The sequence below is a fragment of the Tachysurus vachellii genome, chromosome 17 (assembly GCF_030014155.1).
Source record: "Tachysurus vachellii isolate PV-2020 chromosome 17, HZAU_Pvac_v1, whole genome shotgun sequence".
In the NCBI taxonomy this organism is placed as follows: domain Eukaryota; kingdom Metazoa; phylum Chordata; class Actinopteri; order Siluriformes; family Bagridae; genus Tachysurus; species Tachysurus vachellii.
The window spans coordinates 14,462,102-14,489,706 of NC_083476.1; the positions used below are offsets into that span (position 1 = coordinate 14,462,102).

General features: G+C 40.2%; 1 protein-coding gene across 1 annotated transcript in view; it reads right to left on the minus strand.

Moving 5' to 3' along the window:
• zbtb16a (zinc finger and BTB domain containing 16a) overlaps positions 1-22,557 on the minus strand; it is a 95,854-nt gene extending 73,297 nt beyond the window's left edge. Inside the window, exons 1-2 of the mRNA XM_060891325.1 lie at positions 22,443-22,557; positions 18,846-20,199 (exon numbers count right to left, since the gene is read on the minus strand). Of these exons, the coding sequence (XP_060747308.1) occupies positions 18,846-20,104 (1,259 nt within the window). The 5' untranslated portion in view covers positions 20,105-20,199; positions 22,443-22,557. The remainder of the gene's footprint in view (positions 1-18,845; positions 20,200-22,442) is intronic.
• Positions 22,558-27,605: the final 5,048 nt, after the last annotated feature.

Consider the following 27,605-nt stretch of genomic DNA (forward strand, 5'->3'; position numbering starts at 1 on the left):
AAATTCACACTCGGAAATGTACTACTAGTGTATTATTAACCACTTTATGCTCCCACAAGTCATTTGTGGCCCAAGACTTACATTCCTCACTCCTATAACTATGTGCTGATCCTATTATTTTCATTGTACAGTGCTAAATAATTCAAAGTGGTTACTGAATAAAGTGTTTTAAAATTAATTATTGACTAATAAGCAGGTGGGCTAAGTGGTTAAATGCTGAGAGGATGGGATAACAATTCCAGACAATCACACAACTTGGTCATTGATTACTTTCCTAAAACAGTATGTCCCCTGGTGTTTTATTATTTACATAGTACCTAGTGTTCAAATTGATGGAGAGAACAGAACTGACACTTGCTGTATCACCAGTAAATAAATAATCCATAGAGAATTAACACATTGACATTTCTGTTTAACAAACAAGCAAAGATCAGGAAAGCCTTGAGAACGATTCCCTGCATAAAAGTGAACAAATGTACATACAAAGCCCATTGTTCTTAAAAATAAACAACACCCCCCCCCAAAAAAAAAAAAAAAAAAAGTTTCCAGTCCTTGAGTTAAGGAGAAGGAATTTACAGGGGGAGGGCTTAGGGTGGGGTAGGTTAGTTTGGGGTGGGGGAGGTTAAAGGTCAACCCTAGCACTCAACAGTCAGCCTAAAAGCTCAGATAAGAACTGAAAGCATCCTGTGTGTGGCTGATACCAGCCTCTGGCCAAACAGATACAGTAAAGCTTGACCAACTGGAATCCGGCACTTTAAAGGTCTACAATTTAAACAGTGCACAAGTCGAACTGGACTCCGGGGGTCATTGCTTAGACAGTGAAGGCTCATTCATCAGGCTTAATGTAGGGAAGCTTTCTTCCATCAGTATAAATGACCTTTGCCGTGAAATAGCACCTGAACAATGTAACAAACATCAATTCCAGAAATGTCAATTGGATCTACGGGGTCGGGGGGGTCATCTTGCCACTCAACACTGCCGACAAGGCGTCTAAAGGTGAATACTCGTGCATTACCATGTCTGTGCGATTGCTTATCCTTGCCTGCGCTTCTTAACCCACTAGATGTGTCCTCTTTGGTGCTTTGTATAAAGATAATCTTTATTCTATTAGGTGTTGCAGGTCTTACTGAAGAATTACGTCAAGTGAATAGAGGACATTTGTATTCTAAGGAAAGGCCATGTTGCCTTTATCTAGATCGAGATCAGAAGCAGTAGTATGAGACAGAGAAGAAAACCTGACTGGAAAATCAAGCAACTACTAGAAAGGAATACTGGGGTATATACCAACAGTTACTACAAGATGGAAGGTACCCTTTAAAAGTATGCAATGGATCTCAAGGGGGTAAGAATAGACACATTTGTCACTCCATCTTCTCAAGTAAGTGCTATTTTTGAGGAAGCACTAAAACTAGAACAATCTCGGTTGTGAGAGGTCTTCCTTTCTTTCAAGTATCCTTTCCTCCTTTGTTTCGTGTCACAAGCTTGTCAGCAGTCATCGTCCTGCCACATTGCCAGAGGAAATGGCTGGTCTCACCAGCATATACGCACGTGATGCACACACATGCCCACAACTTATTCCTTATTGTCCAAGTGTTCTTATGAAACATCTTACCACAAAAACCAATGTAAGCAATAAAACAGCTGTAAATATCACTGCTTTTGCCCATACTGACCATACAGCAATTTAAAATGCTGCATTTGCCATTCATGAATTTCAGTTTTGAAATGACTAATATAGAAGTGAAAAGAATAAAAAAAAGAACTGTGGAATGAACATTCTGGTTAGCATGTGTTAGCCTGTACTTCAATAACCAATCGGAACAAACTACACAGATGTGAGAATCGTCTCATGAAAATGGGATTCTTTCATGACTGTTGGCGTGGGTCCGGTTGGCAACATGGTCAGATGCTAAACAAAAGCGTCTACGGGCAAAATCGTAGCTGCTGCTATAGCATTGAAACAATGACAAAATTTAATTAGCTTTGTTCCAAAAGCAGTGCTGTTTGGCGAAGGAGTCGTTTCCCGGACTACAAAAAAGACCTCACGCATGTACTAATTGATGAAATAACATTTTCCTAGACACATCAGTGGCGCCTACATAGAAGCTATTTTTGACTTTGTCTACAGACATCAAGCAAAGCCATAATATTTCTTTGCGAGGCAGCGGCGCTATTAGCAGGGAATGAAAGGCAGGGTCGTCACTCATTAGAAGCGATCTGCCTGCATTGATCCCCACAGCTGAGCAAAATGTCACCTTAATTAAAATGCACCCGTGCTCAGTGAGAGCGTGTGCAGGAATCAGAGAAACACAGCGGTACATGCCGAGGTTTACCATGCCATGCACAAACGTACTGCTATGTTAACACACACCTAAAAAGGAACAAACGTTCACTTGTCATCATAAGTGTCAGTCTACATTTCTTATGAATATTCTGAGCATGTATTTAGATGGACTTTATTGGGAAAAGGCAGGATGATTCCATATATGAGCATAAAGACAAGCCCTGGGATCGGTTCGACAAGTTAGATCCTGAGTCCTGTCAAGTTAAAACATGTTAACTAACTAGCTCGTGCTAACATCCCCTCAGACAATTCACCAGTTTCAAAATGTTAGGTAGCTAGCTAGCATTAACTGTTAAGATTAATTGATTTGGAAAAAGAAATCCTGATTTAACAGGAATCCCTTCAAAAAAACAGCCAGGTTAGAAGTGTTAACCAGTTAATTAGAATTAACAGTGAAGTTTAGAAACATAACTCAGAAATCCTGTCAGGTTAGCTTTTATTTTAACCAGTTAGCGAGCATTAACAGTGAAGTTTATAAACAGGTGACAAAAGCAAATATCCACATAGGAATCCTGTCAGGTTAGCTTACGTTAACCAGCTAGCAGTCATTAAAGGTGAACAGGGAATATTCAGTATAATAAACATGTTCAGTAGTATACTAGTACTCAGGTAGATGTCATCCTTCATAACCTGGAATAAATGCTAAATGAATGCTATCAGAAAGGACATAGAACATGGCATAAACTGTTCACAGATTTACATATGAGAGCCATTTTAGGAGAAAACTGCAGGCAACTGATCTTGATCCAGTATGATACCATTTGAATACCATGTGTTGTTCAGTAATGTCTACTTAACTTACATTTTATTATGGTTAGAACTGAGCAAGCATCAAAGGCAATAGTTTATCCTAATTTCATCATTTGTCTATTAACTTATGGTAACATGGAAACATTCCCAAAAAAAAAAAAAAAAAAAAAAAAAAAAAAAAAATTTGTTCCCAGTACGACGACGGATGTGACTGATCTAGTTTCTCTCGCTATCCTGGGCCCACCATTGCCCCAGGGCTGGGCAGTGAGTAAAAATATTAGTGATCATATTAGAAGTAATGGGTAAAACACAGCCTATTCTCTGGGCACAGAGAGACTGACCTAGAAAAGCACAGCCGCTCTCATCTGGAAAGAAACGTGGCATTCATGCCCAGGTGCTATCAATTTCCTCCAGCGTGTGCCAGATCCAAACTGGCACAGACTCAATCCACAGGAACCATACGGTTATACTAAACACAATACCGCCGCGTCTAAACCGCACAGAACCCACTCGCACAGTCTGAAATCCATCATTGGAGAAAGTAAATGGCTGTTTTTCCCTGCGTGCCTAATTGGAATTGTAAATAGCCTTCAGAATTAATTACAAGCCCATTAAATAAGTATTTCTGGATAACAAATGTCATATAAAATGTCTTATTGGCCTTTCCATCGCTGTTATTTAGCTTAATGAAGGATGTGTGTATAATGCAAGCACTGCCGCTTGCACTGGCTCACCCGAACCACCAAAACATCATAAATGCGACTGATATAATCATTCCGGTATGTATTCCTGGCTGCTACAGGAAATTTGCACCCATGTCATTTGAATTCAATCGATCATTTACAAATAATAGAATGCAAACAAAACACAAGCACCACCAGATTTGCAGCTGTACAAGACAACTCTGGCCAATTATAAAATATTACATAAATATATTTATACAATAAATATATAAACACATGCTCTTCTAGTGTACAATAAATATATAAACACATGCTCTTCTAGTGTGCAGGACTCGTGCTATAAACTGATGCTATAAAACATATTGGCTTTTGGAATACTGACATCACCGTTAATATGCAAATCAATAACAAACCACATTTCTTTCTAACAATGCTAACAACTCTCTCTCAATTTGCATCTGCACTAATGTCAGATATGATGGGATCAAAAATTAAAATCAACCTGTTTGATCAGAACAGGGAATTCAACGGTGCCAGGGTACAAATCCATTCTGTATTTGATATATAAAAAGAAGGCACAGTAGGACCCTGTTGTGCACAGTCTATTCCAGGTACTTGGGGTACTTTGTTTGGCATCTCTAAATTGTCAGTAACGTGTGAATAGGTGTGCATGATTGACTGTGCGGCTTGTTGGCACCCAGTCTAGGGTGTCCCCTGCCTTGTCCTCTGGAATAGGCCCATGATCCTGTGTGGGATAAGCGGCATAGACATCAGACGGATGTATTGATTATACAATAATCATTACATTTAACAATTAATACATCCATATATACACATTTATGATAGATGGATAGACAGAGAGACAAAGCCCAAGCCCAAATGCAGCCCTTAGTGAGACGTACCATAAAGGCTGTCTCGACAATGTCTAATCCCCCCGGCCGTCTCCAGCTTCACTAGCTCCCCTCTTGCTCACTCTGCTTTATCTGGCACTCTGCTCGGTGCCACAGACAGATACACACAGTTCCCAGTGGATCTTCAGGGACAGCGGGTGCTCCACATGTGCCATATATTTTTAGTGCAGCCCCAGACGAGAGATCCCACTGGTAAGTTTCTACAAATGTTTCAAGAGGTGCTAAATCTAACATTGACCTCTTCCCTGGCTGTGCACCACATACTGCACATTTTTAATTTGGCCCTGTGGGCATGTGAAACAGAGATCAGTGTCTTCACAACAGGTTTTCTAATGCTGCCTTAGTGACACTGCTATCTCAGTTGCATGATTAGACAATGGCTACATTTTTTTAGTCAATTATTAAACATGGAAACATTTTTAACAAGTTCATCAAACATTTTTTACTCCAATGTTAAATACAGCCAAGAAAATGTAGCAAACGGCAGGCAATCTCCATCGCAAATCTAGTTCTATAAGTATCAGGAAAAAATGTTAAATTTAAATTCAAAACACAGCTCTGACACAAAGATAGACAGACATCCACACCCAATGTCTCTTTCTTTCTCTCTCTCTCTCTCACACACACACACACACAGACACACACACAGACACACACACAGACACACACACAGACACAGAGTGAAAGTTTCACACCAGGTGTGAGAATTTAGGGCTGGAAGTGAAAGACGAGATCCAGCACCTTTGAAAGAATTCTGCATTGGTCCAATAAAATAATAAAAGTGCTCCCTCCATCATCCTGAACGGAGCCAGAGCGAAAATCAAAGGGATGAAAGAAAACAAGAGATCAACAATTGTCTAGTCCTGTACCTTTCCTCCATATAACAAGTCTTGCCACTGTGTGTGGGCTAATAAAAGTCAAGGTTAATATTAGCAGGACATAAGTGAAAAGACATATTGTGGGTAAAACGGAAACAGCCTTATTTTGTCTTCCAAAATACATTATACATATTATATTAAGATATATTTAGATTACACAGACACACAAAAATAATTAAGAGAAATGGCAGGCACCAATCATGTTTAGGCTTATTTAAGTTTATATTTAATAAAACTAGAAAAAAAACTTTTAAAATTTGATATTGATATGATAAGTGCCATATTTGTGAAGGGGGGGAAAAAAATCACAATACAAAATATAAACAAACTCTCTAAAAAGGGCAAAGAGCTCACAATGCAAACAATATCAGATTTTTTGAAGTGGGAAGACAATGCAGGATCTCAAGGCTTCTGAGGTTTGAAAATTAGTTCCAGTGCCACTATTAACGTGGTGAAGTAGGAGACTCAGCGGGGGGTCGAGGGTGCTCTGAGAGCCCACTTCTCGCTGAGGAAAATCGGACTCGTGGAACAAAGGCGTGGGTCAAGACCTAGAGGCCATGCAAAAGCCAGAGCAACTCGCACCACTGAAAGCCCATATAGCCACAGACCTGAAGCTTGTGGCCTTCAGTCTGGGATTCATCGCTCTCTCTCTCTCTCTCTCTCAGGATTTATTATACATCATAAGCAAGATGACGTCACCCTGTCCAACCCGACAGTACAATAGCCTTTAGAGGACCAATTCTGACCGTTTGTATTTCAAGCACTCACCTTTGCCCAGCTGTGTCAAGAAGATGGAGCAGAATGAATAACAAATGCAAGAAGCAACAAATAGCAGGAGCTGTCCAGTGCAATGGAATTAGAAACCTAGTGCTAAAAAAAAGTGGTACAAGTAATATTTGAATTTTCCATTTTTTATGCTCCAACACAAAATAATAGCCAAGGACAGTAATAGTTAAGGACAATTCAACTGTGAATATACACCGCACAGTTGAATAAAAGAAAACTTTTTATAGTATATTAAAGCAGGTTCATTCATTCTTGGAATATTGTTGATTCCTATAACATACAGCCACAAACCACATGACCTTGTGATCTCTGCAGGCTGACACAACCAGTACACCAAATGCTTTGTACAACTCTGCTCTGTGGTAATTCAACTTTATTTAATTTTATATACAAGGTTTTCTTGTATACAAAGGGTTCTTCTGATAATCTCAGAATCAGTCAACACCCAATGAAAAGATTTAATAAGAAAACAAGATAAAGAAACAAAAAATAGGCTCATGGCTAGCGTGTAACTCCTCAATGAGGAACAAACTAATTGAGTTGTAGCAGGAACATGAATGCCCTGACAATGTACATTTAAAGAACTATCACAAACAAACTGATTGGAGAAAAAAAAAAAAAATCAATTCTGAAAATCAATTTTGAACCAAATCAGGTGAGGCATCCCTGTTACTATTGCTAGCTCATAGTAAAGAGAAATCAGGTTTTTGAATGAGCTTTGATGATACAGCAAGAACTAGCCGTTAATGGGAGTCTCAAAGACTTCTATTGACCAGAAAGAAAAAAAAATAAAAACAAAGAGTAAAATTTCAGATGCCACATCTTTATCTTTTAGAATTTTAAGAGTCTCATGTAGCATCCAAGGCTTAAGATATAATTTAGTTTTAGTTTTCATTCCTGTAGCTGGTCTGAAGCCTGATCTTTCATCTGAAATCCTGGACATACCTAATGCAACATTGATTTGAAGGTATTTTGAGTAAAATATTTTTAAAGGTAAAAAAGAATCTCTGGATGGAGACCCAGGCAAAATGGATTCAGGCTGTGGCAACATTCCTGCTTGTACTCCACCTTACAGGAAAGCTATTTGACCTCTGAGTGTTTGCATAGCACAGAAGATAAAAAGCATTTGACTATTCAATATAAGGGGAGTTTCATTTTTCCTTAAATCAGAATTTCTTTAGGTTAACTTTCACATCGTGAACACATTACAGGTCAAATCACACCAAATCATGTCCCTACTGATCTAACACGCCTCCCGAACAGCTTTTCCCCAGAATCATTAAGGTAATCCGTCGATAGCTCGCTTTTCCCAGCCTTGGTTCAGTATGAAGTATATGCACTGCCCTATCACAAGCATTCTGGTGCTAACAACTTCCCCTCCCTGCACTAGACTCCAGGCCTTGCTCTCTCTCACTCGCTGGATATTTTCTCCAGCTAGTGTACACAAAAGGTTTATTTTTAACCATTCCACACATTAGACAACAGAGCGCAGCTGACAAGCCCAGAATGAAGGAGCCATTACCTCATCACAATAGCGGGGGAGAGGGGACGCAGAGACAATGGGGCGAAGGGGAGAGGAGTCGGGGCCACTGAAGCTCACACAGGACTCGCACAACTCTATTTGGCCCTGGAAGGCAAGCGAGATCGAGAGAGAAATGTAGAGCTCATGCCGACTGAACTGGAAGTGGAGCTTGGAAATGACCTTAGCCAGTAGAGTGGAAGGACAGACAAAATGAAAGGTTGATCAATTTCAAAAGGAGATTTTACTTTGGTATGTTTAGAAATGAAATGATGTGGTTACTGTTTCACTTACCTGGCATCTTCAAGCAGACTTTTTTTTTCCTTCTTAATTTAGTGGTTATAAACAAAATATTCTTTCCCCTCATAAATTAGTCAACATTTTCATCAACCAAATTCAAAGCCTCTGTCAAACTGAGCTTGAGTTAGAATCAGGACAAAGGGCTTAAAGGTTGGGGTCATGCCGGACCCCACCACCCCACCCCTATACAGACCTCTGCCCCCTGACCTCTGACCCTCCTGGCATTGTGTAACTAAAAATAATAAAATCTGTTCCAGCAGACTGTTCTGTTCTGTGTGTTCAATGTAAGCTTCACTTTTTTTGCCAGCTCTCTCTTTCTTTTTCTTCTCTAACATTTAAATCAAGATTACGCCAAGATTACGTGGGATTCTGCTGGCAGATGGTGCTTTTGCACCGTGCTTAGAAGAGCCAAGAGTTGGCTGCACCACTTTCCCTTTCTTAATGAAAGAAAACAAATATTACTGCTTTCAAACGGCTTTGGGGGATTGGATCCAACGAGAAGGCATATGACGAGCTTAAATGTGTCGGCTTTCATCTAAGTGTTAATCAATAACACGTCGAACCACATGGCCAGTGTTATTACCAAAATGGAGAAAGTGGCAGGAAGTTTCTTGCAGTAGAACAAAATTATGTAGAGCACTGCATCCAATCTGACTAAACAATGCAGACAAAAGAAAGCTTTTACATTGTCTGCTAAGTCCTTTGTGCATGTGACAGGAATGACAGTGGTGTGTTCTGTCCCATCCTACAATTTGAACAACTCTAGTTCTGACCACTCAAAGTCACCCCCACTTTGCTTTTCTAAACTTTGCCCGTGTGACAAAATTCTTTGCTGATCAATAAAAAAAAAGCCTTACTATGAATCCTCTGGAAGTCAGCTGCCCCCACCCACATTGCTCTTTGACCTTACTGAAGGCCTGACTGAGCAAAAACACAGCTCTTCCCATGAGGCCCATGGAGGCTCCTGTTTCACTAGGGCAATGAAAGGGACTACTGTAAATAATGGGGGCCTGTTTGACCCCACCTTTGTTTAAGATGAGACCCCTGCATCCACTCTACTGTAACAGAGCCGACCTCTCACAATGGAGGCTCTCATGGCTCCGAGACCCCCAGGCTCACAGCATTACATCCACAGAGGTGGGATTTAAAATCAGACAGACGCAGACCCTGAGCTCCAATGCTTCTATCCATTTCTACAAACTCAATCAATGGGCCAAAACTTACTTCCCAGTTCCAGTTCACCAACACTGAGCAAGAGGTTAAACAAACAGCTCAATGGCATGGTTCTAGAACTAAAATGGGATGTTTTAATTGTTTTCAAATAATAATAATAATAATAATAATAATAATAATAATAATAATGCCAAAAACAATCTTTACATTTACAGGCAAGTTGTGATGCAGCTTTGACCAAGAAGAAACTGGACGCTCAAACGTCTATTCTGACAACAAGAAAACTAGTTTCTCACTCACTCACTCATCTTCTACCGCTTATCCGAACTACCTCAGGTCACGGGGAGCCTGTGCCTATCTCAGGCGTCATCGGGCATCAAGGCAAGATACACACTGGATGGAGTGCCAACCCATCGCAGGGCACACACACACTCTCATTCACTCACACACTACGGACAATTTTCCAGAGATGCCAATCAACCTACCATGCATGTCTTTGGACCGGGGGAGGAAACCGGAGTACCCGGAGGAAACCCCCAAGGCACGGGGAGAACATGCAAACTCCACACACACAAGGCGGAGGCGGGAATCGAACCCCCAACCCTGGAGGTATGAGGCAAACTAGTTTCTATTAGTTATATTTTTTTTGTCCTGATCATCACTTTCTGCCAACCCTCTAATGCAGTGCTGTGTTCACAGATATAAAATAAGTGAATATTGGTGAATGCAGCGTGAGTAGAAGACCAAAATCTGATGCCGTATGTGAGAATGTGCACCCGAGGCCATCTGTGGCAAATGCTAATGCTGATGGTGAGACTCTTGCAACCAGGACTCGCTCATGAACTATGTGTGTTTGTGTGTCTCTGCGTGCAAGAAGTCAGAGGCTAAGTGAAATACTTCCCCACTCTGAAGCAAGTGTTAAGGAACAGGAAGCTGAGCCCTAGAGATAAGAAGTGATGTGACGATAAGGCACCAACACCTGTTAGGGACTCCAGCTTCTATATACAGTCGACGTGTGAAAGACCCAGAGTCAATGTGACTTTCCTTTACTGCAGGTCAAACAGGAAACTTGGTGCAGAAAATTGCAGGGCAGGGCTGCAGAGGATGGCGTGCTGGGGAAGAAAACATGGAGACTCTGCATCACACTATGCCTAATGGTGTACGGCGCCTCCTGACAGCATCATCTGTATCGCCCTGCCATGGACACAAACAGCAGAAATGATGCAGTTTGAGTCATGACTTGTCACAGCGAGCTGCACTGGTGATCAGTCCAGTAAACGGAATGGCTTTTGGACTCCAGACAGCGAGGGAACATAAAATACTTCAGCCTGAACTGAAAGGAGAAAGCTCAAGTCGCTGTAACGCGTCGATAAAAATCCAACCCCCATTTTCAGTGACAATTCAAAAATGGGTGAGCAATAAAAAAGAGGGCAAGAGCTATATTCATTCATCCACAGAAACACATTTCGAATCGTGTAGACTCACTTTGGATTTGAACAGGTCATAAGAATGATAAAGTGGGGACCACAAACAATATGGCTGTGTAGGAGCATCAGAAAACAACAGTGGCATGGTTTAAACAATTGTCGAATATTTCAGTTTTACACAATGGTCTCACTCTTGTCGATGATAAAGTGAGCCTTAACGATCGTATTGCTGACCACGCAATGACCATTTCTAGTGAGTGAAAGAGAAAGAGTGCACTTCTGGCATAAATGAGAGCAGTGTGCCTGGTGAAATCATCCCTCGTCTATTGAATTAGGTGCATTATGGAATTCATAATGTAAGTGTCTCGAACTCGAACGCCGTCACTCTCCCAGGCTCAGTCTCCTAAGGGCATGCCGTCCATCATCCAGCCATTCCTACTGGCAGTAACAACGGGTGCCTCAAGTCAGCAAATACATAAATTAATTATGGTTTTAAGCTTCATTCCACACTTTATCCAACTGATCCCCCAGGATTACAATGCGGCTTAATACATACCGCCCGGATTTGAGTTTCCTTACTGTGTCCATTCAATATCTCAAATGCCGCCTGCTTAAGATAATGCCTTGAGACCGAATGAGGCTTCTTTGCCCTAAACCAAAATAAAAAAAAAAAAAGCAAGGAGAGAAACACACCAGTTCATTATGTACCATACATGAAGCAACACCAATAATGCTTTCAAAGACCACTGAACCAACATCAGATCAGGTTTAACAGATAAACAAGCGCATGGAGTTCCAGTGCTCCTACCTGTCCCGGGTGCACACAGATCTATTGTGATGGGTATTTTATGACCCCCTTCTTAGCACACTTGTATCGCTCTATTGGGGGCCCCTTGCCAGTCTCTGGCACCCTATTCAACAGGCAACAAAGCAGCTAATTAGAGCCCCTCTCGGTGGAAGCCCGTGGAAGGCTCTGATTTGATACTTCCAGGGGATTCCGGAGCCCCAGCAGTGCATTCACACAGCCCCATACACGCTTGGCTTGGCTCTTTGCTCTGGCCCTTCATTGTGCATGGAGCTCTGCAGCGCATTAGAATCACCGAGGGGGAACCGACATGTCTTCTTTCATGTGGCAAGAGCCAGAAACCAGATGCTAATGGGAAATTGATGGGATTAAAACACTGTACTTTGCCAGAAAGAGGAAACTGCTGCCTTATAAAGACCATTTGAATGAAAACACTTTCATAAAGCAGTGAAACTTTTCTTGGTTTTTTTATGCAAAAAAAATGTTTTCATGCAACTTTAAATGTAAGTAAATACTTAAGAACACAAAGTTACCTGTCATCTATTTATATTATTACAACAACATATTCATAATGACCATACATGTAGGACACGTTCGATTTTTAGACTACATAAATAATACCAGGAACAGGTATCAGGATTACACACTTTGCTTCAAGATAAAACAAGAAACAATATAAAATTCCCAAATTCCTGTCTTCTGACTTTTGTCTCCTAATCCCTGACCAGGATGGCAGCCATTTTAAAAATTGAACACTACAGTAGTCTCTTAATGTTCCACCTGAAGTGATCCTGGATCTGATCAACACACAGTTTTTAGCTTCTTAACTTATTGTACTTAAAACCGTGTTAGGGAAGCAAGCTTTTATAGGGTTTTGCAAAAAAAAAAATGTTAAGGGTTTCCCCTAAAGACTAGGAAAGATAAAGAGAAGGAAAGATTTGACTAGCCTCTGCTTTCTTCCCCTTCCTTAACGAGGTGCACAGCAGAACAGTAGCCTATCTGAGAACCCCACAGTGACAAAAGAGAGTGCGAATAAAGCCTTCTTAAGCCGAGCTTGCCTGATGGGTAGAAGGTCAGAGGCCCGTTAACCAGTAGCTATTCAGCACCGTTGGCCAGGTGAGGGAGGGTTTGGAGCAAGCCAAAGAGACACGGGGCCTCCTTCGTTCTTTGCACCATCCTGTTATCTAGGCTAGCCTGCGCTTGCTTCATCTCCATCGCTATGGCCACTGCTTAAACCTGATTTCAGTATGTGTGTGTGGTGAGGCAGAATGGCTTTAGATGTTCACAGACGGCTTGGTGTGCCACCTGGCACCGTACTGGGCTCCCAGCACTCTGCTCTGACTGTAATCCCTTCATCTCCAGTTGCAGGCTGCAGATAAGGAGACGGCTAGTGAAAAGCACCTCGGTCAGAAAGCCCTGTGCACAACCAGCCTGTCTCTCCACTAGGGCACACGATGCTTATCGCTTTAATAAGACGAGGCTGCCTTGTCTGCCTATCTGCGTTTACTTTTACTTGGTATTCATGCTGGACTCGCCAACACTGCCTCTCATTTTGTAAAGCCTGCAGTGAATCTAACTCGGGACATTTAGATAAATTTATCACAAGTGACAATAAATCTAACATAAAATGAAAGAAAAAAAAAAAGAAGCCCAAAATGGATTAACAACAAGATATTTGTTGTTGGAAGGACGCTCTGACACACGTCTTGTGCTGTAGTAAAGACGTGCGCTCCAATCCATGCGATGTAACCCTGTGCTAAGTCTTTAATCGATACATCTCACTTCTCGACAGGGAAGACAGAAGCCAGATCTCAGATCAGAGGGGTGCCGGTGTAAATCTTTACAGTTCAACCAGGGCCTTTTAAAGCCTGCCCATAACTGGGTACCTGCCAACAGACACTGTATTTGGGCTACATAAACATACAATAGTAATTCTAAAATGCACAGCAAGACTAGATCTATCAAACAACTAAAACGCTTTTAAAAATCTTCCTACTGAACTGGAATAGTCCAAATGATCATGTGCAAAAAAATGAACAAAACCTTGTGTTAAGGATTAAATAAAGCACCTGCAGTTACCAAATAGAGTGCCTGTGAGTGCTCAGTACATGGTCAAAAAAAAATCTAATTTCATTTGGGAAATCACTGGAAAAAGATATCAGACTTAAATCAGACACAGATAGCTCTTACAGTTCCATTATCCGAACAAAACAAACTCGTATAACGAGCAATTAAGTATATCTGATTAGAGAAATGACCTGCAATCAAAACAAAAAAGAAACTAAAATTAACTCCATGAAAGCATATTTTACCTCTTCATAATAAATTTTTATAAAGGATTAATTCTGAAGCCTCTTTTCTCCTTGCCAAGGCCAACATTCTGGCAAAAGAAAAGAAAATGATTGGAAAGTCACATTCTTTTAATTATCATCATACTTAATTAGTATATTGTTAAAAAGTTAGGGACTGTATTAACTCGAACCAATCGGCTGGTGAAAGGCACATTTTACAATTTTACACAAAACAGGGCGGATAAACGGACAAACTTTAATGGCGCCTTTATAGACCCTTGGAATTTCAAGGGCTCTTTAAGCTGTTGGCTGGGTGACCCATTTGGCTATGCTTTCTCCGACTGATTTTAGAAATCAACTAGTAAAAGGTGATATCCCTGTGGGAGACTAGAAGAAAAATGGGTTGATCAAGTTTATAGAGAAGGTGCATGCTGTCCTAGACATGAAGAGTATTATACTGTTGAAAAGAACACAGTGAACTAAATGCACTAAATCTCTTTTTGTGCAAATAGTGACTATAACTTTTACAGCCGAAGTGTTGGACAGCAGCGCGTGCTCGTTATAAGCCACATGGTCTGGCTTCGAGAGCAGCTCAGAGTCACAGTTGTTACGGCTGTTGCGTGAGCGTTGGTGGTTTTGTGGTGAGGCTCAGCTGCACACGTTGCCTTGCTCACGTCGCTGCAGCTTGACGCTGGTGTTATCTCACCTCACAAGCTCCATGAAGCTTATCAGGCCAATCTGCTCTTGGTGTACTGGAGAGGAGAGTGCAGGATTATCAGTGCCTCCGATATTCAAAGATAAGACCAGCCTCCTCTTTAAACACCAAGGCTACCTTCAGGTGCTACAGTAGCAGCATCCAGGAAACCTAGGTTAGGCTTTTTTAATCTGCGGTATCAAACTGTTGATTCATGTAACGTTGACGTTCGTTATAAAAACAATACGGCTTTAAGATCTAGATGGTGGAACCACCGGGTTTCGTCAGTTAATTGAACTTAAAGCTCAATTCTTGCCATGTCGGCTACTACTGCATTTAAGTTCACAAAATATGTATGTTAGAAAAAGCAAACGTAATGTACTTTCCAGCGCTAAGCGTAACCAAATTCACTAATGCTTATGTATAAGCATGTTTAAATACAGAATCATCAGTCACTAGTCTTTGCACCATCTTTGTTAAATTGCAATTAAATTTCCTGAGACATTAATAAATCAATTAGGGTGCCACTTTATTATAAAGCACAATATATAGTAAGTACAGTAGGTGGAAGATGTGCTGTTATAGGGAAATAAGCAGTGAAGGAGCGGTGTGAAGTGGCCTTGCACAAGCAAAATTCTGATTCTCTCCAATCAGAGTATAGAATTCAACAGCACTGTAGTACAAGAAAATCATAATCACAAAACTGCCCCAAATATAATTCTTAAACAATTTCTAAAATACACAACACGTACCACAAGAATAAAACCAGGCTCAGTGATACTGTGTGTGAATAGTAAACAGTATCAATCATACTGACTGGCCAAAGATTATGATGATCATTTTATGGACTTATGACGCACTTTGAATGTCTGTGGTGCAGCTGAAATTCTATACAGCTATATAGCTTTAAACAGACAAGTGGTAAATATGATCTTAGGTTCAATAAACAGGACCTGACCTAAGATGACCTATTGGTTAGACCGTACATGAACTAACAAGAAAAGCATGAGCTTTTTTTGTGCAAGAGCTTTCACCCGAATTATTGCTATTCTCTGCAAGCTGATTAGGAGGTTACTGAAATATTCCACTAATCCTGTCTTCCTGATGTCATGGCACCAAATTTGTCTCTGCTTTTTCTGTATCAAAATAAATCAAGAACTAAGAACAGAGAGTCAAATTTGTTGCCAAAAAAAGCTGTGATACTGCTGAAAGAGAGCTGCGATTTAGCCACGGCAAGGAAACCACGGGTGACTGCAAAACAAACAAACCCTTTCATTTTAGGTAATCCGGAGTCGTATATCTCATCCTGATTCCGTCACATAACTCGCGAGGTCCATTGCAACAGGCCGTCTCTTCGACTCTCTCTCGTCGTCTTGGACCAGATCCACATCTCACCATGATATGAGCCATGACATAAGCCAGGGCACGGCTGAATAAATGGACCACACTAAATCCATGCAATAAGTGAGCACTTATTTATACACACATGCGCGTATAGGGTCCTGTGCCATGTCTGGAAACAATTATAGTTAATTACGTTGACCTGTTTGTGCAAAATGAGCTTTCAAACAGAAAGATTTTTCACATTTGGAACTGGTGATGGCAGGGTCCCTGGCACAAGACGCTGGGAAATAATGTGTAATTACTCACAAGACCCGTCTCCCTGTGTGCCGCAAGCTGTCAGGAGTACAAGCCTGTAAATAGCCTTAGAAAACAAACACGGCCGTCTCTGTCACACGACAAAATCAGCGTTCGCATTCAAAAAGGAATCGAATTAGGATTCGTGCTTTCACTTGATATTATGGGCAATAAGAAAAGGAGAGAAACGGCAATTAAAAAGAAGCCTTTTAAAACACCACAGCTGCTGTAATGAATTCTTATCTATAGGAAATGATTTGAGAATCAAGAATAACGGCAAAGCAAATATTAATTCAAGGAAAGACAAAATGAAAAAGGCTATTTATACACCGATATTTACAGACATTGACGAACACCTCATTACCCTGTACTGAAATACAAGTCATTCATTACTACACACAGGAATTCTAAACAGTTTTTATTAACCAGGACCAGTTTTTCTCTTCTAAAACACACATCATGACACACCTTCAACACTTAATGAGTCAGCTCCTCATGATTCACTCGTGCACCAACAACTTTTACATCACACAAGCTTCAACTGTCAACTGTTTTCTTTTTCACTAAATGTCATTGACAGTGACAAAACCTCAAGCTGGTAACTTATCTAATAAAAACTTATTTATTGGTTAAAGTCAGATCATCCACTTCCCTGTTCTCTGCCTTACTTTGGAAGAAGCCTGAAACCGAATCCTGGACAAATCGTGTGCAGCAGATTATTTAAAATCTCAACTGACTCAGTAAAGAAAACCACTGAAACTAAGATTGTTGAAAAAAAATGCCATTCAGTCAGCAAGTGGCACCCAGACAAGTGCTTATGTAAGCAGATCATGGGGAGAATCTATGTGAAATAATTTGTGGAGGAAAAGATAAACACCTTCAAGTTAACGCTCTTCTATCTCTGTGTGATTTGTATCACATTTGTGAAATTCTAGTTGGTAAAAAAAAAATTGATACTGTTTATCTACCATGGAAATAAATGTGATGAACACTCTAAAGCTTGAGCCTAGAGATTTCCATCCCTCAACAGCAGCACCCCCTCCAGCTATGCTGACGAGAAGCAGAGGCCAGCCGAGTGACCAAAAGGTTACAGCATGGAGGTCGGTCCAGGCCCTGCACACAGCCCTCATTTCCTGGGCTGGACATTCGGCCCCTCTCATAAAGCTAATAAAGGCTGCGGTTGTGGTGGGAGGCTTGTCACTGGCCACGCGGTGGGGGTCAGAGGCTGGACTGCAGGCTGCTTCCCATTAGCCAGGCTTCTCCCCAGGTGTTGCTAATGGACCTGAGCAGCACCTCTCCAGCAGCTCTCACAGCCACTGGACCAGGCCTGGAAATGATCAGCACCCAAATCCGCGAGCACCACCTCGAGCATAAGCAGCATACACACAATGCTAACAGGACCAAAATGAAGCATAGAAAACATTTATGATAATCTTCTGTCTGTGGACTTCTGATGCATTTGATGATTTACAAAAAGTACTCTAAAACAAAGTGTGACCCAAGGAGCACAGCCACAGCACTCTCTTCACTAATCCCTTCAATATACACACACACATACGTGTGTGCATGTATGTATGTATGTTTGTTTGTGTAAATATGTGTACACACACACACACACATGTATACACACAACTCCCAGCTCCAAAATTTTGAGAGCGCTGGCTCTAAACTATGCAATTAGTTTAAAAAATATGCACACTCTAAATGACAGATTATTTAATGTTATTCATTTTTGAATAAGGTTTTAGAGCCCACTTAAGAAGTATAGACCTTGTTTTCCTCACTTGTTTTTCTATAAATAAGGTTGAGATTTGATGTACCTCATAATGCAAAATAATAATAATAATAATAATAATAATAATAATAATAATAATAAAGGAGACCCTTACATCATTACAATTTTTTTTAAATAATCTTTTTTCATTTTATTTTCTCTACATATTAAAAAATATACCTTTTAAATTAAAATTACTATTATAAATATGAATTCATAATGTAAATCTAATTAACCCATTAATAATTATTATACCCCCTTTTCTTCAGCCTTTTTATTTGGTAAAAATAAACTGCCAAATTAATCTAAAACATTTTAGGAAAAAAAAAAAAGTATATACACCCTCTAGTTAAAAAAGGAACAAAATTTTGAAAAATAAAGCTGTTCTTTCAGTCAAAACTTCAACTCCTTATTTCTTCACTCTTTTGGCTAAATGCTAAATATATTCATGTTTTGCAGAACATCAATTTCCTGTGTCGATGAGGAACTTGTATTTTTATACAAGAAAGACATACAAGGATAAATTGGTAATGTATTAATGCATTACCATCGCAGCAGTAACGGAAACTGACCTCTAACAAAGATAAGCAATCAGCAGCCACCTTTGTAAATGATCTTCAACTGGCAGCTTCCTGATCCTGAGATCTTAAATCACGGAAATTACACATGCATATCTTCCATTTCTTCACTTCAGTGACCTGCAATACTAATTGTATCGAGATAGCACATGCACCATTCCTTGAATTTAAATAATGTGGTGAATTAAAGACTGGCAAAACACCTCCAGTCAATATGAAGAACTGACCATGCAGATACAGACACCAGCACAATGCTCTGAAACATGACAGGAGATGATATTGGAAACTACTCACCTGTGCTGCTCCACAGCTTCGTTGTCAGGTAGCTCAGCACCACACACATTGCAGCGCTCGTTTTGCCCGCTGCGCCCGTCCGGCTTCATGCCAGCTGCTAGCTCACCCAGCTTGTTGAAGAACTCCCTCTGGATGAAGCTCTGTGGCAAGTGGCTGCTGTAGGCGCTGAAGTCCATGGACATGGCTAAAGCTGGAGACATATGCAGGGTCGAGGCCATGGAGGCAGGCATGGAGAGTAAGGCCTCACCCTTATGGTTGAGTGGCAGGCCATAAAGGGAGGCCAGGTGTTTCTCGGTCATACCTTGCATACCTTCTAGCCCAATCTGGACACCCTCATTTGGATGATCACCAACTCCGTCCTCACGGACGTACTGTAACCCACGGGCGCTGGTGATTACACTGCTTCTGGTGGGGGTACCAGGCCCATCACGGCTCTTATCGCCATCACTATTACGGTCTCCATTGCTCGAGGTGCTGGACTCCATGGGTCTAGGGCTCTCACGACCGTTAGCGTCATCCACCTGCATCATCTCTGTCTTGATCTCTGGCATTACACAGTGTGGGTTACTCTGGGTCTGCCTTGTGTCCAGGGCGTGCTGCATGCTGCTCTGCAACAGTGATTGGCCAATGCTCATCAGGCTGTCCACTGCAGCTTTGGTTGGGCTCATTGTGGACAAACCAAAGGAAGTGGAGACAGATGGGCTCTGATCCACAATGCTGGACAGTGCTAGTGCTTGTTGGGCAGTGGACACGTAGACGTTGTCCTCCATGGAATGCTTCTTGGAGCCGGCAGTGCTCCTGCCATGCCTGCCTTTGTGCTCCTCATCCTCCTCTGTACCACCATCGTTCATGTTGACCTCCGCATCGTTCTCATCTGAAGACTGGATGGTCTCCAGGATCTTCAGGCATTGCTCCTCAAGATACTCAATCTCGAGTATCTCTGCTGCGTACAGCAGGTCATCCAAGTCTTCCACTTTTGCTTGGAGCGTGGCAGTGTACGCATACTCCAGAATCTGTTGGAAGGTCTTTGGTGAGAGAAAGTCAAGGGTATAATGCTGGCTGTTGCGGTGGAAAAGGATCTCGAACATCTTGCTTGTGCATGCTAGCACAGTCCGGTGAGCATGGAACTCCTGGCTGTCAACCATGATGACCACATCACACAGCGTGCCAGCCAGGCGCATCTGATTGGCCTTGTGCAGCAGCGCAGTGGGGTGGTTGGGGTTCTGGAGCTGTATCATACCCATTTTAGTCAGATCCATAACGTCTCTGTAACCCACCAGGCCAATTCATGAGTCTCTCTCTCTTTCCACTCAGCAGTCTGTCCAGTTATCTTTATAAACAAGATAAGGTGAGTCTAGAGAGAGAGAGAGAGAGAGAGAGAGAGAGAGAGAGAGAGAGAGAGAGAGAGACTCAGTTAAATATAATCAGGAATGCGTATTACATGCGCTTCATTGATCTGAGTTACAATTTACCAGACTGGTGTTTTGTAATTTTTTAATTCTGATACGAATTGTCTAAACCTGTAAGATTCACATAAAAACTACAGCAAACGCTTTTAGTAAATGTCAGCTCTCGACAGACCTAAATCTCAACGTATCACAGCAAAACCAGACTACTGTAAATTACCAGCAAACAACACGACCTTTGTGTTCCAGCCTTGCAACAACGGTACAAATCACCACCTATGCCTCGAAAAGAGCTAGTCTGCCTCAATGCAAAGCCTGAAAGTGTTGCATTAGCACTAGGAAACCCTGCCTGTAATCACGCTTTTGTTTTGGTTTTCGAAGCTTGCTTCACAAAGCCCATCAACAGCCGCCTGAAATGAAATGGCATCTTATTCAGTATTCGCATCACAGAGCGGGATTGGGAGCAGAGCATGGAGGGTGAGGCAAGCTGTTGCCAGGAACAGTTGGAACAGAGGATGTCACAAAATCTCAGAGACTGAGTGGCAACAACGTGCCCGTCTAAGGCTGCTTTTTAAAATGTTAAAGCATAAACAACTGCAGTGCAAAGACCAGAACACAAACATGTTTTATGAATGAATTCAGGTTTGTTTAAAATTGGATAAAGGGGAGAGTGTCAATGCATAGAGAGAGAGATTTTTGTGGGGTTGCACATCAATGTGAAAAAATACAGAATCTTGTTTTTTTTATATATCTATCTGGTGGTCCTACACTTTTGTGATATAGAATAAACAATTTTAACAGTTGACTACAGGTTTAATATTTAATCACACCAATATTTCCACAACTTAAAGATAAATAATGCTGTTAAAAATACACACACACGGTGTGCAGTGGTTTTTATCTTCCGCTCATGAAAGTGATAAAACATCCAATCAAGGAAGATGGATTTAACCAAAATAAACTAATAATTTATAGTGGTAATGGTTTTCATTTTATATGATTCTCCTAACAATAATTTAAGCACATTCGTGTCCAGCCGACCTACAAAGATTGGACTAGAGGAAATTTTCTTAACTTTAATACAGTGTCATCAGCAGAAGTAAAGAGTCGCTTGCGCCGATGCGCAAAGCTGAAAAAAAAAATAAGCGCTTGGGTCACAAACTGCAAGTTAAATAAACAACTAATAAATCAAATAAATAAATAAATCAAATAAATAAATAAATAAAGGCTCGTGCATTGTTTGAAGTAAGTATCATTGACTTGCTAAAACTGCATGGCTTCATAAAATCACCAATGACAGAATTAGCGGTGCAATCAGTGCAATTGAGCCGGAGAGCAAAGCGATCTTTGCGCTTAAGACTAAACGTTTACGCGCATAAAACATCCAGCAACAACCAGATAATAACCTTTGGAGTCCTACGGAACACGTGAGTCCAATATCTCAGCTATTGTGATACCACCGAGCCTACAAGGCGAATTAAAAGCGGCCATGCAGCAGATCGATACTGGAGTTTCCAGACGAGGACACGCTCGCAGGTGATTCTGTTTAAAGCGTAATGGCAGCGTTACGCGTCAGCGCACTGTGCGCAAATGACGCCAAGTTACATGTAATACATCATTACTGATTACATCCATCAGTCAGCATGAAAAGCGTTCATTAGGATTGAATTAAAAAGAGACAAAAGAGTTGTTGTTTAAGAACACACATCATGAGCATGCATCATACAGGTCTACCCGTGCCCTCAAAGAAAGTGGGCAATAATCGTCAGTTTTAACAATACCGGTAGTAATGTGGACATGTATGTGCAGGATGAGCAGTGAGATCAGCTCTGTGAATATTACATCTGTATACAGGTGAAGCGTTGGAGATGAACCCCGACTCTAACATGCATCAGGTGCTTCACTGACATCGGCGCCACTTTTACTCAAAGCAACTTCCTTGCTTGTTCTTCTTTTCGTTTATAAAACACTTGGTCCTGCGCTGTCACTTTAAATGCAGCGATTAAGCTAAAACAGGCGAGGAAGTTGAGCTCGAAGCGTGTTTTGTAAGCAAACACGTTACGTTTCGTCAATCACTGACGCCAACAACACTCCGATCCGCGGTGCCTTAGTGAAAATATTCCATGTTTCCCGTAAGCCGTGACCATGCCGAGTCGCGGTGCCGGTCCCCTCCCGCCCTCCGGTTACTCACCTGCAGGTCGCTTGCACGCGCCGCTTCCGTACAGGGCTCTATTGAGGAGACTCGTGTATACAGAGCGCAGTTCACAGTACCCGCTCTCGCGCGCACTGACTCCCCTCCGCGCCCGCCTCAGCAAATCAACGGCGCGGTGACGTCAGCGGCTGCTCGCCTTCATTAAGCGCATCGCGCACGAGCGCTGCGAAAGCGAGACACCTAGGGGGGCTGCAGGGGGGCTGCAGAAATCAGGCAGCAATGCCTGGGGTCATATCCAGCTAATCTACTATAATAATAAATAATACAATTTATTATTATTATTATTATTATTATTATTATTATTATTATTATTATTATTATTATTATCCAACGTGTATTTTCTTTATAGCACATTTTTATACAATTTGAATATTTATTTATTTATTTATAAATACAGACATTATTTATTTATTTGTTTGTTTGTTTGTTTTTTGTTTGTTTAAATTTCTAAACAGATTTAATAAATGTTTGGATTTTGATACATTTTTGTATTTACTTTTGAGCATATTATGCTGAATGTATGTATAATAATATAGAATTTTTTTATATATAATTTTGTCTTTTCTTTCATTCTGCACCTATTCTTATTAAAACAAAAAAAATATCATAACTAAACTGATAAAAAGCTTTATTTAAAAAAACATGTTTAAAAATATTAGAATATTATTTTCGCTGCTGTTGCTGATGCTGTTACACTTTATAGCATATATAGTCAGTTAGATTACAGGTATTGTATCTTCACACCACAGTCATTTTCATATTTAAAATTTCCTATTTTCAACAAAATTCTACAGATAGAAAATATGTGTTGAACATAAATTAAGCTTAGGATAAATTCCTTCATTTACCAACACTCAGTTACTTCTTTAGTTATTTTGCAGGTACAGCACATGCCTCATAAATCCTGAGGACAAGAATCTCTCCCACCTGTTACATTTCTCTTCCTTTCACCCACCTGTACACAGCGGCTTTCCAACAGGCTTGAAAATGAAATGAAAAGTTTGCAGTGGTACGTTTCTGTACAGCAGGTCTGGTAATATTTCACCCAGCTTGATGCCCATCTGGCTTAATCAGGGATAAAAAAAAATCATGACTTTTATCTGCATATAATCCCTGTTTTATCAGGGATTTAAAAAAAAAGATGAGCAAAATTATAATAAGTACAAAAATGATATATAAAATGATGAGCATGAAATTAATAACTGGGTCTCAGTGCTGTGATAGTATTGAAAACCTCTTCATGTGTGTAGCACATTGAGACACAGAGGCTGCTGACAGATGCACACACTGATGTCTTTGTTAGTATTTGACCACACCAATGTAATGAGCTAACTGAGAGATGGAATATGCTGTTCGTTGCCAATTTCAATACAATACAAAGCTTCTTTAATTGTACAAGTAGACATGATGCTGATTCATGTCCAGGAGTAATATGGATTATTAAAGACATACTTTTTCATAAATGGCATATCTGTTAAATATACAGTGCATGTGGTATACATCTGTTGTCCCTGTGTTGGTCTATCAGTGACTAATACTCTCCAGATGAGAAGACATTTTGCTTTCACTGTTCCGCACACTTTTACACAATAGGCAGAAGAGGTAGATGTGGAACTAACAGTTGACTTTTGAGCTCCTGCTATGAATAGGTTCTTTTTACACTCACATAATCCCAGTGGTGCCCTGGGACTCGGGTCCTGCCTCCACGACCTCCGACCTCTACCTATGACCTTGGCTAGATTTCCTCCTGTACAAAACCCCCTTCTTTGTGACAGTAAAAGACACATTTTCCAAGCTGTTAAACACATACACTTAATAACTACCTTTAAAGTTATCACAGTGTGAATATACAATTTGTCAGGTTTAATGGTGGATTTAGAAAATAAAATCAATAAAATCGTCTTTCAAAGAAAGACGACAAAAATATGCCAATCCTCAAGAAGCTCTGTTAAGCTTTTAGGCAATGTATGGTGTAAATCATGGAAAAGGTTATTGTATTGCAATTTGATTGATGCTTTTGCTTTTTACTGGCACGTGAACAATAAGCAGAACTGAGCTCTGGTATCATAATCTGATGAAAATGGAAATTATGCCATGGTATTATGTTCTTCAAGGTTATGACAGTGAAGAAGATGTTTCACACTCTTTAGTAGAGAAATGCTTTTATTACAAAACACAAATATTTCATTCAGACAAGGAAACTGTGTTTATACTACAGTGCTGTTGAATTCTCTGTTCTGATTGGTCAGAAGTTGTAGATAATGAATAATTTTCTGTAACAGCAAAAGTGCTGGCTGCAATTCAGATCACAGGCTTATGTTAAAGTGTTCATTTTAGTGCATAATCTTTTTTTATAGTAACAATAAACACAGGGAATTGTATAGCGAACACTCTGTATGAATGGATGTTAAAAAGATTTTCTGCACAGAATCATTTATAGAAGGAGACTCCAGTGTCAGCAGTCAGAGGTCAAGCTGTTTCTTTATGCTTTCAGACATGGGAAAGAATTCAGGACAGAGGGCTTTTCAATTTCCCAGTAGCATGACAACCTGTGTCTTATTAACTTCAAGAAAGCGAAAAAGGAGTGGCTGGTGATGGAATGACTCTTTCTAGCTTCCAAACCTGAAAACTAACTTGTACCATTCCACAAAGGATGTCGAATGTACCTAGAAAATGGATAAAAATGACCACATGTAATAAAAATGTTAGCAAAATGATGTGGTTCTAAAGGAATGAAAACTCTTGGGATGTTCACTTTTAGGATAATAATCCATTTTCTTGTAGAAACAGTACCTCAGATTCATCACACCAACCAGTCAATGATTGTCCTGACCCCATGTGTTTTATTCCTTACATAAGCTCTTCACCCACCTATTTTATGTTTATGTGTAGAATCACAGGAAAGGGTGATTTTAATAAAATTACAATACCCTTTGGAACTTTAAATCAAGCTCAGATTGGCCCACCCAACATGTGACATCTGAATGAAACCAGACATTCTCTCTTCCAGCTCTCTAGAAGAAGAATGGCCACCGTTCTCATTGTTAATGGGTTGAAATGGCCATGTTGACTGAGCAGTTTTATTTACTGAGTGCATGTTTACCCCCCCTCTCTCTCTGCCTGTGCCTGTTTGGTCAGATGCCAAGGTGATCTTCTGATCAATACAGATCTGGTATCAGCAAGCAGGAGGAAGAAGAGCTGCCTCATTAACCCTGCCGCTTCCAGGTAACACAAGTCTCCTAATCAGAGTTAGCTGACCCTACAATCACTAAGCAACACCTTGGACATTACGAGAGTCTAATACCAGTTACAATTAAGTCTCTTATGTCTCTTATTAACCTTTAAGAAAAAAAAGTATGTCATTATCCAGTAGGCCTAATTACACATTTTAGCTTACTTTGTGAATAAACAGCCTGTTATTAGATTTAATGTGTCATAATGTGTTTCAGAGGTGCTTGATGAGAGGAAAAGTTGGTAAGTTCTCAGTAAATCTGAATCAATGAGCTCCAGTCAGTGAACATTGGGAGGAATTCCAAAGCTTCTGCAGAAGGAGGTGGAGGTGGAGGTGGGGATGGCGGTGGTGGTGGTGGTGGTGGTGGGGCAGGGCCATGTCGGTGATTGATGTGTCTGTATTTGTGCTTTGTTAGTTGTGTCCTTCTAATGGACTGCAGATGCGAATGGTCTTGGTGCACCAGCAAATTGCTCATGTTTAGAACTGGAAAATAAACTGGAAAGACAAAGTGATGTTGAACAGACAGAGTTATTTAAACCATGTAAAGCAAGTGAACAAGTGGGTTTTGTTTACAGGGCCCTCGTTTTTTCCATCTCACTTTATGAATCCCAAAGATTTCCAGAGAGAGGGAGAGAAAAAGAGAAAAATTATCATATTCAAACATCCCTCCATTACAACAGACTTTATCTAATCTTTAATCTGGTGTCTGTCCTCATCTGATCCTCATATCACTTAGGATCACAATACCCAGTTTACTGTAGAGATCACCTCAGTGTTTTCTCCTTATTTGTTCATTAATCATTCAGATTCAAAGGCCTTTTTAAACGCTTGACGTATTGCCTGAAATATTTGCATTTAAACAGATAATTTATCATTCACTTTAAGTTTATTAAAGTTTATTAATGGGAATACATTGTACATGAACTTACCTAAAACAATAAGCTATTCTCTTTTTGTTTTGTCTTTTTTTTTTTAAATTATTTTTCTTATTTTAAATGTAATAAAAAAATAAGAAGTGCATGTAAAACTGTCTCACAAAACAGTTAATCACAATTTTTGTATAAAATGTAGTGGACTAAAGCTACAGGTTTATCAGAGGTTTACAGCCTCCACACTTAAAAGTTACACCAGTTCTGCATAGACATTTAATTCTACAAAGGTCTGTACTAAATGTAATCAAATATACAATTTAAAATGGAGCAACATTATTATTTGAAAGCCATGCTTGCTACCTGAGTCCATTACCGGCATGAATTGAATATCTACTGAAAAAGAAACTGATTAAGCTTAGTAGGGTAAGAGGTGAATGTGTCAGTATTGAAGCATGCAGCTTGCACAATGCTGAAGTAGCAGATATAAAACTTCCTCATTTTTAATCTTACTGCTTAAATGTCAAACTTAAAAAGCATACATTTTTTGTCTGAAAGACTAAATAGAGATGAAGAGGAAGTTGTCTAAAAAAATTTAGCTGAATAGTCACTTTAACGTGGACAAAGAATTTTTATTTAAGTACAGGAGGCTTTATAAAAAGTTTCTGTAGTGCTGAGTGCTATAAATAAATAAATATATAAATATATAAGCATATTTAAATAAAATACGAAAATAAAGTATATAAAACATACATAAATACATAGCTGTTGCTTTTCCACTTATAAGCCTGTGTCCAATGTAGTGTTAGATTCTGACAGTGTAGTGAAACCCAGTGTGGTTTTCATGCTTTTCTGATCACCATAGTTGCAAAGACTGTTATTTTCTTGTTGTTTTTTTTTTACTGTGCAGTTTCTGTCAACTCAGGCCAGCTTCTCTGGCGTTTCTCACCAACAAAGCAGACCTACAGATCTGCTGCTCACAGGAAGTTTTTTGTTTTTCTGTGTAAACTTGAGACTGTTGTTCAAGAAAGTGACAGATCA